The following is a 13,921-nucleotide window of genomic DNA, read 5'->3' on the forward strand; positions in this document are numbered from 1 at the left end:
CGTTCCCTACTGATTGTGATCTATGAGTTAGGAAGTTCAAGATCCAGTCGCAGAGGGAGGTGCCGAGGTCCAGGCCATGGAGTTTGGAGATGAGTTTTGTGGGAATAATGATGTTGAAGGCTGAGCTGTAGTCAATAAATAGGAGTCTGACATAGGTGGCCTTGTTGTTTAGGTGTTCCAGGGTTGAGTGCCAGGTCAGAGAAATGGCTACTGCTATGGACCTGTTGCGGCGATAGGCAAATTGTAGTGGTGATCCGGGAGGCTGGAATTGATTCAAAGAACGAAGAAAATTACAGCACAGGAACAGGCCCTTCGGCCTTCCAAGCCTGTACCGAACATGTGCCATGACTAGCCTTTTGAAGCACTTCATAACGATGGATGTCAGAGTCACCGGCCAATAGCATTAAGGCACGCTGCTTGGTTTTTCTTAGGTACTGGAATGATGGTCGTTTTCTTGAAGCAGATAGGGACCTCAGATTGTTGTAAAGAGAAGTTGAAGATGTCTGCGAATTGGTGGCTGGTATCAACCACCAGATGATCGGGCACAGGATCTGAGCGTTCGTCCGGTACCCCATTTGGGCCAGTTGCTTTCCGTGGATTGACTTTTGAGAACTGCTCTGACATCTGCAATGGTGACCCCAAATACATGTTCATCCAGGGCTTCCAGGACAGCATGCTCTCACTGACTTCTTGCTCAAAACAGGCATAAAATGCATTGAGCTCATCAGGGAGGCTTGAGTTAGAGCCAGCGATTTTACATACATCTTTTACACAAATAACAAAAGTGTAACATGAAGGTATAGCAAATAATTAAGAAGACAAATGAAATGTTAGCCTTCATTGCAAAGGGGTTGGAATTTAAAATAGGGAAATCTTGTTACAACTGTAAAGGCATTGGTAAGACTACACCTAGAAAACTGAGTACAGTTTTGGCCTCCTTATTTAAGGAGGGACATAGTTGCATTGAAAGTAGTTCATAGCTGGTTCACTAGGCTGATTCCTGGGATCTTATGAGGAAATGTTGAGCAGTTTGGGGCCTGTACTTACTGGAGTTTAGAATGAGAAGTGTTTTTTTTAATTCTTCTTTCATGGGAAATGGGTATTGCAGGCCGGGCCAGCATTTATTACCCATCTCTAATTGCCCAGTTGAGTGGCTTGCTAGACCATTTCGAAGGGCATTTAAAAGACAACCACATTGCTGTGGATCTGGAGCTACAAGTAGGTCAGAGTAGGTAAGGGTGGCAGATTTCCTTCGCTAAAGGACATTAGCAACCCAGATGGGTTTTTATGACAATCGACAATGGTTTCACAGCCAGCATTAAGTCCCTATTTATATTGAATTCAAATTTTGAACATGGGTCCTCAGAGTTTTTCACTGAGTCTCCAGATTACTAGTCCAGTGGCAATACCACTCTACCTCCCCATCTTACTGAAAGATCCTCGGGGTTTCATAGGGTGGATGCTGACGGGATATTTCCCCTCATGAAATCTTAAACTGGGGACACAGTTTCAAAATAAAGGCTGTTCTATTTAAGATGGCAAATAGGAGGACTTACTTGTCTCTGAACATCGTTAGTCTTTGGCATTCTCTTTCCCAGTGAGGTCATTCAGTAGGATGAATTTTGTAGATAAGGGAGCCTAGGGCTACAGGACCAGGCAAGGAAATGGAGTTCAACCCACTATCACTGCCATGATCTTACTGAATGGTGGAACAGGCTTGAGAGGCTGAATGACCTATTCCTATTTCTGTTGATTTTAGGATCTTATCAGCTGGTGAAACCAGATATAGTAAAAAAGAAACCAGATATATCAGGTTACCAGATGGAGCCATGTAAATTGTCCATTGAGGATGATGCTGTATTGTCTTCCTAGTGGGATGCCAGTAACCCACAGTTGGGCACATGTAGTTTGCCCACAATGTACTCCAGTGAAATGAGCTGGATAGACTTAGCAAACTCCAGTAGGGGCAATGCCACAACTCACCAGCTGGTGCAATGTAGCAGTTATGTCAGGTTGCTTCATCCTGCATCCTTTCCCCAACCCCCATGAGGCTATTTGGCAGTGGAAGGATTCACCTTCAGGATGTTTGCAGTCTTCATTGCTGCTCACAATGGTACAGGGGCAGGGATCTGAAATAAATGAGCGAATATTGTAAATATGCAGGAACCACAGCGTGAAACATTCAACTCTGTTTTTCCTCTTCATAACCTTAGCAGCAGTTGTAATTTAGATTTTTCATAATTGTAACCACCATTTTCTTTTGATTAAAATAGTGCTCGTCTCTCAACAATCAACTCATCCATTTGCTCCTTTTTTTAATCTGTTTATAGGTCTGATACAGGTGAAAGAAGCATTATTAATTTTAAATGTTGACCTCAAACCCAGTAATCTCGATCCTCAGATGAGAATGGCGTTGCAGTGGATAGCTGCCTCTCAGTTCCAGGTGTCTTTGCTCTGCTTCAAGGAAACTTTTGAAGATGAGCTGTCAGCTGTGAGTATGAGTTTAAATGTTGCTTGCTTACAAGGTGTTCAATTGCTTTATGCAGAATTCAATATTGTTTTAATTTTCTCTTTACCTCCTTGTCAAATTACTCCTTCCAAAATGTATCACCTCGCGCTTTTTAGGGTTAAATTCCATCTGCTACTTACCTGCCTATTTGACCATCCCCTGTCTGTTTTTCTATTGACCAAGATACTCAACCTCACTATTAAGCACCCGGCCAATCTTTGTGTCAACTGCAAGTTTACTAACCCTCCCCCTACATAGTTATCTTTGTCGTTTATATAAATAACGAATCATAGGGGACCCAGCACAGATCTCTGTGATATGCAGCTGGACACTGGCTTCCAGTCACTAATGTGGATAAACCTGTTGAACAGCAGGTTAGGTGTAAAGATTCACATTCTAATCAGTAATCTGTAAACTGTCTGTGCTTTATATGCTCTGTCTGAGGCCAGAACTCTCCATTCACCTGACAAAGGGACTAACCCCGAAAGCTAGTGAGTGTACTATCAAATAAATCGGTTGGACTTAAACCTGGTGTTGTCAGACTTTTTACTGTGTTTCCAGTCACTAAATCAACCTTCTGTCATCACCATTTGCCTCTGAAAAGGGAGGAGTCACAGGTAAGATGGGTTGAATGGCCTCTTGCTGTGCCTTAACAATTCTGTGATGAAAGGTTATTGACCTGAAATGTCAATCCTGTTTCTTTCCCCACTTGCTGCCTGACCTGCAGAGATTTCCAGCATTTTCTCTCATTTCAGATTGCCAGCAGCCACAGTATTGTGTTTTTCGATTAGTATCTCATTACACTATTAACTTGTGCCTGTAGATGGTGAATCGGCTTTGGGAATCAGGAGGTGAGTTACTCGCCTTAAAATTTCCAGCCTCTGACCAACTCTTTTATCCATAGTATTTACCTGGCTAGTCCAGTTCAGCTTTTGGTCAACAATACCCCTCGGGGTGTTGATTAGTGGAGGAGGAATTCAGGATTTATTCCTGACTGAATAAGTTTATTTATTAGTCACAAATAGGCTTACGTTCATACTGCAGTGAAGTTACTGTGAAAATTCCCTAGTCACTACACTCCGGTGCCCGTTTGGATACAATGAAAGAGAATTTATCATGGCCAATCCACCTAACCTGCACATCTTTGGACTGTGGGAGGAAACCGGAGCACCCAGAGGAAACCCATGCAGAAATGGGGAGAGTTTGCAAACTCCATACAGATAGTGACACAAGTCGAGAATTAAACCCAGATCCCTGGCGCTGTGAGACAGCAGTGTTAACCACTGTGCCACCATGCTGCCTGCTGTAATGCTAATTTGCACATATAATTCTGATAAAAGTATGAAGATATTTTGTACAGGTGGAGGGCTATTTTGGCCTGCACAGGTTTCAGTTTTCCTGGTTGGACATTTGTGCTGGAGATTCCACCATAGACAGTCTGCCACCAATCAGTCCATCCAGTCGACATAACCTTTTGTCCCCAGCTCCTAGATTATTATCATTAATAAAGAAAATGGGAAAAGGACACCCTGATTTTATGCTCCAGTTATTTATTTTCTTCTTTGGATACTGCAGAACAATCTTGGAGGCTTAGTAACCTCAATCCTACCTTTCAACTCTGTCTGTGCACCCTCATTATATTTGTTCAGTAATTATTCAGCACTTAAATGCAACATCGTGACAAAGCACTTCACTTTTTGATAGCACTTTACATCAGAGTGTTGCTTTGAATCTGTGGTTTCACTATCTTTTTAAGAACATAGAACACTACAGCACAAACAGGCCCTTCGGCCCACAAGTTGCGCCGATCACATCAATACCTACCAAGCCATGGAACTATCTGTAACTCCCAATGCCATTAGATCCCATATACTCATCCAGAAGTCTTTTAAAAGACCCCAGCGAGTTCGCCTCTACCACCACTGACGGCAGCCGATTCTACCCACTCACCACCCTCTGAGTGAAAAAGTTTCCCCTAACATCTCCTCTGTACTTGCTTCCCAGCACCTTAAACCCGTGTCATCTCGTAACGACCATTTCAGCCCTGGGAAATAGCCTCCGAGAATCCACCCTATCTATTCCTCTCAACATCTTATAAACCTCTATCAGGTCGCCTCTCAACCTTCGTCTCTCCAGGGAGAAGAGTCCCAGCTCCCTCAACCTATCTTCATAAGGCATGCCTCCCAATCCAGGCAACATCCTTGTAAATCTCCTCTGCACCCTCTCAATAGCTTCCACATCCTCCCTGTAGTGAGGCGACCAGAACTGCGCACAGTACTCTGTGGGGTCTGAAAAGGGTCTTATAAAGTTGCAGCATTACCTCCCGACTCCTAAACTCAATCCCTCGACTAATGAAGGCCAGTACACCATACACCTTCTTGACCACATCCTCCACCTGCGAGGCTGATTTAAGAGTCCTATGGACCCGGACCCCAAGATGCTTCTGCTCTTCAACCCAGCTAAGACTCCTACCCTTGATATTGTACTCCTGCATCCCGTTGGTCCTGCCAAAATGAACCACTACACATTTATCCGCGTTGAAGCCCACCTGCCACTTCTCCGCCCAGTCTTGCATCCTATCTATGTCACACTGCAACTTCTGACATCCCTCCAGACTATCCACAACACCACCAACCTTCGTATCATTGGCGAACTTACTAACCCATCCCTCCACTTCCTCATCCGGGTCACTTATGAAGATGACAAACAGCAAAGGTCCTAGAACAGATCCCTGGGGCACTCCACTGGTGACCGACCTCCATGCAGAAAAAGACCCATCCACAACCACTCTCTGCCTTCTGCAGGCAAGCCAGTTCTGGATCCACAAGGCCAAAGCCCCTTGGATCCCATGCCCTCTCACCTTCTCAAGAAGTCTTGCATGGGGGACCTTATCAAACGCCTTGCTGAAGTCCATGTAAACCACGTCCACCGCTCTTCCTTCGTCAATGTGTTCAGTCACATTTTCAAAGAACTCAACTGGGCATTCACTCATTCTTTAATTCATAGCTTTAATTCATTCATGGGATGCAGCCGTTACTGGCTGGGCCCATCCCTAAATGCCCTTGACCTAAGGCAATTTCAGAAGGCATTTAAGAGTCAATCACGTTGCTGTGGGTCTGTATTAACATATAGGCCAGACCGGGTAAGAACAGATATCCTTCCCTGAAGGATATTCATCAACAATTGACAATGATTTCATGGTCATCATTAGACTTTTAATTCCAGATTTTTAGTGAATTCAAATTTCACCATCTGCTGTAGTGGTATTGAAACTCTAGGGGGTTCCACCTGCCATGGGAATTGGAGTGGGTGACGGGCGAAACATGGAAAAGTTTGTTGACCTTGGGCAGGATGTTCTGGTTTCAGGGCACGCAGAGCCATAAAATCCTGCCCTAGATCTCTGGATTACCACTCCAGTGACAATGCCACTATGCCATTGCCTCCCCTAATGCTGATGTGCCGTTATCTCTCTAGTTTTCTGCAGTAGTGAAAAGAGCAGAAGCGAGGGGCTGGAAGATCTGTGACCTGCTGCGAGCAGTTCTGCAATACTGTGAGACCAGGGAACAAGACTCAGCTGGAGCTCACTGCACTCGCATTCCCCTCTTTGACTGGCTGCTGGAGGATACATAGAACGTGTAACTACCTACAAAGAGCAGTGAAACTCCATTTGTAGAGGGTTGTCAGGTACCCACCAGACAAGTATTGCTATGTGTGCAGCCTACTGAACAAGGAGCTGAACCAGAATGTTTGTGTTCTTTATGACAAAAAGCATAACATGGTAAATTCTCTTGTACTGTAAAGTTAGAAAAGATTTTGTTGTGAGGACAAATTGAGATCCAAATTAAACACAGTACTAGGCTGGAAAGTTCCTTGAAGCTGCTCTTGCTTAACCACTGTTACTGTACCTGTAGTGTGGCTAACAGTGCAGTTCCAAGGATATTCCTGCCGATTTCCTCCTTGCTCGGTTTTCAAGTATAAGGAATTTGTGATCCCTCCCATGAGAATTAATTAGAGCCATATCAGTTCAAAGGTTGTTCTTGCAGCTTCCTAAAGACTTGCCATTTTGAAGCCACACCTAATCATTCAGTTGATAGCAGGGTGCATTGTACTATTGTCTAATCCCAGAAGTTCTGACATCTTTTCAGTTCTGGATGTTAACACTGTGACATTAGCTGTGGCTGAGGAACTGAACTTGTGAAATCCTTCGCTCTCTGGGTGGCTTTTGGGTCCTACACTTTACAACCACAGCTCATTCTAAGGTAAACCTGAGACTTTACTGGACTTGCTGATCACTTAAGATAAACCAGTGCTATCTTTGCTATCTATTTTTGTTAGTGTTTCCTAACTTACACTTACTTTTGTGGTGAAACCTGTCACTCTTTACGAACCAAGAGGAAACTAGCTTTGCTATTGTGTAGCGCAGCTTGTGGTAATTGGATACAAAAAAGCATTTTGCCAGTATCTATCCAAATGTGGCTGCCTCTGCAGATTTATTAATGCCCCAGCTGCTGATCCCAGTCCACTGACTGACCTGATGAGTCACAAGCAAGATCCCCTCTAGCCGCTGTCTCATAATTGCCATTAGTTTACCACTCCATTCTATGCAATATTCCATCAAGGTAACGGGAGAGAGGATGGGATATTCACCTTCGGCTATCGACATGTCTAATTCACAACACTCCCTATTTACTAAAGTGGAATTTTGCACAAATGGACAAGGTTTGCAACTTGGTATTCTGTTTCCTCAGTCCTGCTTTGTTTCTATGGTCAGTGTGCAGCTGCCCACTTCTAGATCTAGTGCTTAAAACATTTTAACATGACGAATTTGATATTTAGTGCCATGAGAAATACAGCACAGACTTTCTGTAGTCTATTCTAGCAAATATCAGTAAGTAAGGTGGGTTCCTTTACTGGCCAGCATGCAATCCATCAGAATGGCTGGCATGGTGGCACAGTGGTTAGCACTGCTGCCTCACAGCGCCAGGGACCTGGATTCATTTCCCGACTAGGGTCACTGTCTGTGCGGTGTCGTCGTGTTTTCCCCGTGTCTCCGTGGGTTTCCTCTGGGTGCTCCGATTTCCTCCCACAGTCCAAAAGACATGCTGGTTAGGTGCATGCAAAATTCTCCCTCAGTGTACACAAACAGGTGCCAGAGTATGGTGATTAGGGGATTTCCACAGTAACTTCACTGCATTGTTAATGTAAGCTTATTTGTTCACTAATGAACAAACTTTGAAACTTTGTTTTTCTGAAGATCACTGCCTTTTGTTAGTGTGGGACACAAATCTCTCCTATAGAAAATTCTGGAAGATGAGGCTATATATTTGTATTGTGATCACAAACAGAAAATTACAAAAAGATGCATTTGGAAATGGTAGCAGACCATTTTAATATGGGCCCACAGATCAGATAACTCTGGTTTTTTAACTATTAGGTTTATGCTGGGAGCAGATGGACCTTTAAGAAGGTGATATTTACCGCTATATACTGCCAGTTGTGTTACGTAGGGGTTAAATTCCCACAAGCTGACCTCTTAGAGGGAGTGGATGATTCTGTACAGCTTTGAAATAATGGCCTGCATGTTATATGCTGAGCTGAAAATTTTGCTCTGTTTAGAATAAAAGGATTTAGGTGTCAGGATAATACCAATTCCAAAGACCCCTAGTGAGAATGGGGTAATGTTTAGCAACTGCACAGTGAGACTCAAGTTGTGACTTACAAAAGCATAGTCTTTCAAGAAAATTTTAATGGACATTCCTACACTTGAGTCAGTCTGATATACAAAAGCAAACACCCTCGATCCCATTGTGACAATAATTTGTGTTTTTCTGCCAACACTTCAAAGCTCCCCAGCACTGATTTGTTATATTTCCAGCGTTTAATGTTTGGATTAGTTGCATCATTTTACCAACTCCCTACACCATCTACTTAGTAATTTACCAGCTGACTTATTTTTGCCATGTGCTAAAATGTTGAAAGCCATTGTGAGTTCTGTTAGTGTTCATACTCCCGTGAACACATGCGTGCATGTAACCTTATGAGGTGCCAGAATATCACACTATTGCAAGCAGTAACGAAATTCATTGCAGATTAAATTTAATCCTTTGCTTATATAAAATTCACAAGATACTGCCTGAGATTTCCTACTTCAGAGATCCTATTATATACACATTGGAATCCCCAGCTCCTGCCTTTGATTATTTTTCCATCTGGTAGTGGATAAAATATGGATAAGGAGTATGGAATGTGTTTTCCCCAACTACTTTGATTCAACATAGCACCTTTTAACTAAGTGATATCTGCACCACCATGCAACTGAGTGGAATGTTTATTCCTGGTTTACTTAGTCACTTTATATTTTTTGTGTGTGTTCCTTTATTTGTGCTGTATTCTCAGTTGTACTTAGTGATGCCATTTTGATGACAATGTGAAGCATTAAAATTGAACTTGATTCTGATAGTACTTATTTTGTTACTGTGCAGTGTTAATTCCATTGTAATTCACATGCTAGGGGTAAATATGAAGTGTGTGATGTCTGGTTGTAATCTCTCTATGAATTATGCCAAAAATAGAGCAATTAAGTTCATTTAACTTATAGCAGTTTTGTGTGTCAGCTATTAATCCAAGTGTACATTCTGTTCTCAGATTATAAACTGCAAGTTGCACTATGTTGATGTCTTGGTTTATTTCTCCAGCAATGACTAAAAAAAATAAACTGTAGATCATCTACTGTGTCTACATGTGTGTTTTGTATATTGGGATTAAACTCCTGGGGGACATGTGCTAGTGTTTTCACTATGAAATTCAGAGACGTAGAAGTAATGTTTTCTGAATATATAGGGTGCATATATTTCTTTGTTGTAAGGCACATATAGATAGCACCCGATAAGCTGACCCTTGGTTTAAAGTGATAAATTATTTTATCCCACATTTAGATGAAATATGCTAGGCAATCAGTTTGAGCAATCTAACTAATAATCATGTAACGATACAAAATAAAGAACATATCACACTTCTCCATATCAATAAGATAAATATGAGAAATTTGTAGATGACATAAAATATATGTGTAGAGGACACGGCTGGCTAGATAGGTCACCAGGAGTTTCCACTGTGCCGGTTGCAGGTTGTTGCTATTGTACAGCTAGATTTGTTAAATGCATGAAAGTTGCTCTGGCCATTTGCAGGAATGACCAACACCACTGAATTCAAGAAGTTAGCAATTTGTAATGTGTTTGTATTTATATATAGTAATTCCTTGTTTAATGTTGTAATTATGTTCCTGAAAAATGCAACTTTGAATGAAAAACTTTAAACAAATCAAATTTTCCCCTCATAATCAATGTAAAATCTGTAGGAGATTTCTCATCAGAATAAAAGCTATTAGACACTGTAGAAATTTGTAGATGACATAAAAATTGTCCATGTAGTTGATAGCGAAAAAGATAGCTTTCAACTCCAGAACAATATCAGTGGTTTGGTTGAGTGGGCAAGATGGTCAAATGGAATTCAATCAGGAATTTGCTCACAGTGAATGAATAAACTATTGCACTAAGTTGTTAAACTTTGGAAACAATAGCTTCTTGTCATGTTTTGTATCTTGAACAAGTTTTACTTGAGGGCACCTTATTTGGTACTGCTTCAGAATAGTATTTAAGCAGAATTTATAGCTCTGCTGTTGACTACCGTGGCATGACAAGGTTCCATGAATAGCTATGATTCAGACAGATATCCTGGTTTCATATTATAGGCTGAGATCAAAGCTGTTCCTTTCGTCTCAGAAAGGCATTTAGTCAGACAGCACTGCTTCTGTCTACATCCCATAAATTGTTTAACACGTCCTGAATCTTTAGAACTTTCCAAAATACTTTTAAACTGTAGCTACAGTTGCAATGTGGACAAATGGCACTATCTTCTTTCCTTCAATATCAAAGCAACCAATTAGAATTCCACCTCATTTTCCATGGTGAGTTCCTTGACCAATGAATGTTTTTGCCAGAATCAGTGTCCACAGATAGACCAGCTTGTGAATCTTGATTCTTCCAATAAAGCACACTTACGGTCATCATCAACACTACGATGGAGCTCAGAGCAGGAGGTACTTGATGGCTAGCTTCTTGCCATGTTTTGTATCTTCGACAAGTTGCTCTACTTGAGGGCACCTTATTTATTACGGCTTCAGAATAGCACTTAAGCAGATTTTATAACAGTTGTTGACTACCATGGCATGATGAGGTCCCACAAACAGCTATGATTCAAACAGATATCCTGGTTTATGTATGTAACCATTTGTCTGGCAGGAATATATTTGTCTTGTTGAGGTTCTCCATGGACAGTGGCCCTTTGGATAGGGTCTCAGAGAATAGTTAGTTTCTATGGAGCTCTACCCCACTAAGTGAGCATCTTGATAAACAGTTATCAAGTTCGTGAGGAACACTAATAAGAGAATCTCTCAGCCTTCAGAAATGGCATCACTTCAGACTTTTCTGAATATCCTAACTGACCCCATGACTGATACATGTTGAAAGAGAGGTCTTGCGTATTACTTATCTGAAGAATTACTGACAGATTTTTGCTCCTCTTTGAGCTGGACAAGGAGCAAGACAGCAGTTGAAGAAGTCTTTTGTCAATGTGTGTGACTGAGGATCCCACAATTCCCACAAGAAAGCTCAGTACAGAGCCTGGACAGGCAATCTGAAAGTTGAAAATTCAAGTCCAAACAGAGAACAAATTTCACAACATACAGCGTCAAGCCATTTGTGAAACGAATTCAATAAATCTAGTTGCCCGTAGACAGGTACCCAAAAAAGAACTCAAAAAGCTCTTTTGATGGAGTTATATTGAATTTTAAATGTTAACTCTGTCTCTCTCTCTACAACTGCTGCCAGGCCAGCTGAGTTTTTTCAAATTTTTCTGCTTGAATTACAAAAGTTGCCGTTTTGTTTTGTTTATCATTGTCACATGTATTAGTATATCGTGAAAAGTATTGCTTCTTGTGCACTATATGGAAAAAGCATACTGTTCATAGAGAAGGAGAGAGTGCAGAATATAGTGTCACAGTCATAGCTAGTGTGTAGAGAAAGATCAACTTGATATGAGGTAGGTCCATTCAAAAGTCTGATGGCAACAGGGAAGAAGCTGTTCTTGTGTCAGTTGGTACATGATTTCCGACTTTTGTGTCTTTTTCTTGATGGAAGTACGTCCAGGGTGTGTGGGGCCCTTAATTATGCTGACTGCTTTTCCGAGGCAGCGTGAAGTGTAGACAGAGTCAATGGATGGGAGGCTGGTTTGTGTGATGGATTTTGCTTCATTCACAAGCCTTTGCAGTTTCTTGCAGTCTTGGACAGAACGAGAGCCATACCAAGCTATGATGCAACCAGAAAGAATGCTTTCTATGGTGCATTGGTGACCGTTGTAGCAACATGCCAGATTTCCTTAGTCTTCTGAGAAAGTAGAGATGTTGGGCATTTTTTAACCATAGTGGTAGATTGAAACTGATGTCTATCGCTGAAAGAAGCTGGCTAGCTTTACTTGGGCTAATGTGTCTTTTGAACTAAAAGATGTTGAATCAGGGCAGCTACTACATATGGTGGTAAATACTAATTTGTCAGTTGAGCAAAGGTCAAATGGAAGTGACCATTTGAACAGCAAAACTTATGACGGTTAAGAGGGAAAGATCTGGAATAAATAGGTTAGGATCATCAGAGCATGATCAGTTTGTGATACATTGCTAGCGCAATCATTTCTGGTCATCAGTTGGTTTCCTGTTGCAAGTTCAGATATAATCAGTCCCTATGAAAAGAGATAGTTCTCATCAGCCTTTGCAGCCTTTGTAAGTAGGTCATGATGTCCAACTCAGGAAAAGACAATTCAGAAGGAAACAGTGCTGTTTCCATCTATTGACAGTACTTTCAGAATATTTCATGTAAACTTGCAACCTCTCAGTGAAACCCTATCGTGTTTAAAGGCATGATTCTCTTTTTTTGAAGCATTCACTTTTCTTTCAACAATGATTTCCATTAGTGCCAAACACAGCACAGGATAGGGGGCTTTAATCATCCTAATAAAGTTCGGGACATGAAGAGAGGAGTGGTTCTGAAATGTGTTTGGAAGAATTTTCTAGATCAATAAATTTCAATGCATAGGAGGCTCAGCTGGATCTTATTTTGGGGAATGAGGTAGGCCAAGTGTCAGGAGGGCAACATTAATGTGACAGTGATGATAGTAATGCAAAGGGACAAGCAGCAGCCCAGAATGAAAGTAATTAATTTGGGGAGCGCTAATTTCAGTGGGGGTGAATTAATTTTAGTGGCGGGTGGCATGGAGAAGTAATCTGGATTACCAACTGTTTCAAAAAGTACTGGATTTCTGGGTTCCCAGCCAAGCCACACTGTCTATTTCTAGCTCAGAGACCAGTCACCCTTCAGAATTCTAAGACCAAAACCTTAGGGAAAACATTGCTTGATTTACAGCTCTGGCTCTTTGATCTCTACTGTCAGTTTCACAATGATTGCATACACACAATAGAGATTTCAAGTGGCTGCAGTTTCAGCTATTGATACTTTGAAGTATCTAGATGATACTTTTTATGGCAGAGTGGTTAGCGCTGCTGCCTTACAGTGCTAGGGTCCCAGGTTCAATTCCAGCCTTGGGTGACTGGAATTTGCATGCTCTCCCTGTACCTGTGAGGGTTTCCTCTGGGTGTTCCAGTTTCCTCCCACAGTCCAAAGATGTGCAGGTTAGGTGGGTCGGCTATGGTAAATTTCCTCTGAGTGTCCCACGATATGTTGGAAAGGGCAATTAGTGGGGTAAATACATGTAGTTACAGGAAAGAGCCTGAGTGAAATCCTCTGTTGGAGAGTCAGTGCAGATTCAATGGGTTGTTTCCAGAGAAGTTGAAGTGGAGGGATTTTTACCTTTTTTTTTTGGAGGTTTTTTAAAACTGGGAGTGTAAAAACAGGAATTAGGCCCCAGTGACCCCTGGGAAGTTTTTTTTCACTTTAAAAGGATCTTACCTTAGAGGGTTCGACCTCATTGTTTCCAAAGGAGAAGTTGGAGTGGAGACTCATTACAAAAAGCTTGAAGGTAAAAGGGAATTTTACCTTACTTTAAAACTGGGAGTGTAACAACAGGAAGTAGGCCCCAGTGACCCCGGGAAGGGTTTTTTTTCTCCAATAAATTTGAATGGAGAGGAATGGGGCATGAAATGGCTTTGGCAGACAGGATTAAGGAAGATCCAAGGACATTTTACTCCTATGTTAGGAACAAAAGGGTGGTTAGAGGAAAAATCAGTCCTCTTAGGGACAGAGGAGGGGAACTGTGCTTAGAGTCCGAGGGAATGGGGGAGATCCTGAATGAATGCTTTGCGTCAGTATTCACGAAGGAGAGGGGCTTGATGTCCGGTACTGTCTT

At 41.8% G+C, this 13,921-nt stretch overlaps 1 protein-coding gene across 1 annotated transcript in view; it reads left to right on the forward strand.

Moving 5' to 3' along the window:
- The window catches only part of akap11 (A kinase (PRKA) anchor protein 11), a 64,653-nt gene extending 55,440 nt beyond the window's left edge, over positions 1 to 9,213 (forward strand). Inside the window, 2 exon segments of the mRNA XM_080204141.1 lie at positions 2,331 to 2,491; positions 5,984 to 9,213. Coding sequence (XP_080060267.1) covers positions 2,331 to 2,491; positions 5,984 to 6,139 — 317 coding nt within the window. The 3' untranslated portion in view covers positions 6,140 to 9,213.
- The last annotated feature ends 4,708 nt before the right edge of the window (positions 9,214 to 13,921 follow it).

This window comes from Carcharhinus amblyrhynchos, chromosome 15 (genome assembly GCF_965287045.1).
Source record: "Carcharhinus amblyrhynchos chromosome 15, sCarAmb.v2.hapA, whole genome shotgun sequence".
NCBI classification, from domain to species: domain Eukaryota; kingdom Metazoa; phylum Chordata; class Chondrichthyes; order Carcharhiniformes; family Carcharhinidae; genus Carcharhinus; species Carcharhinus amblyrhynchos.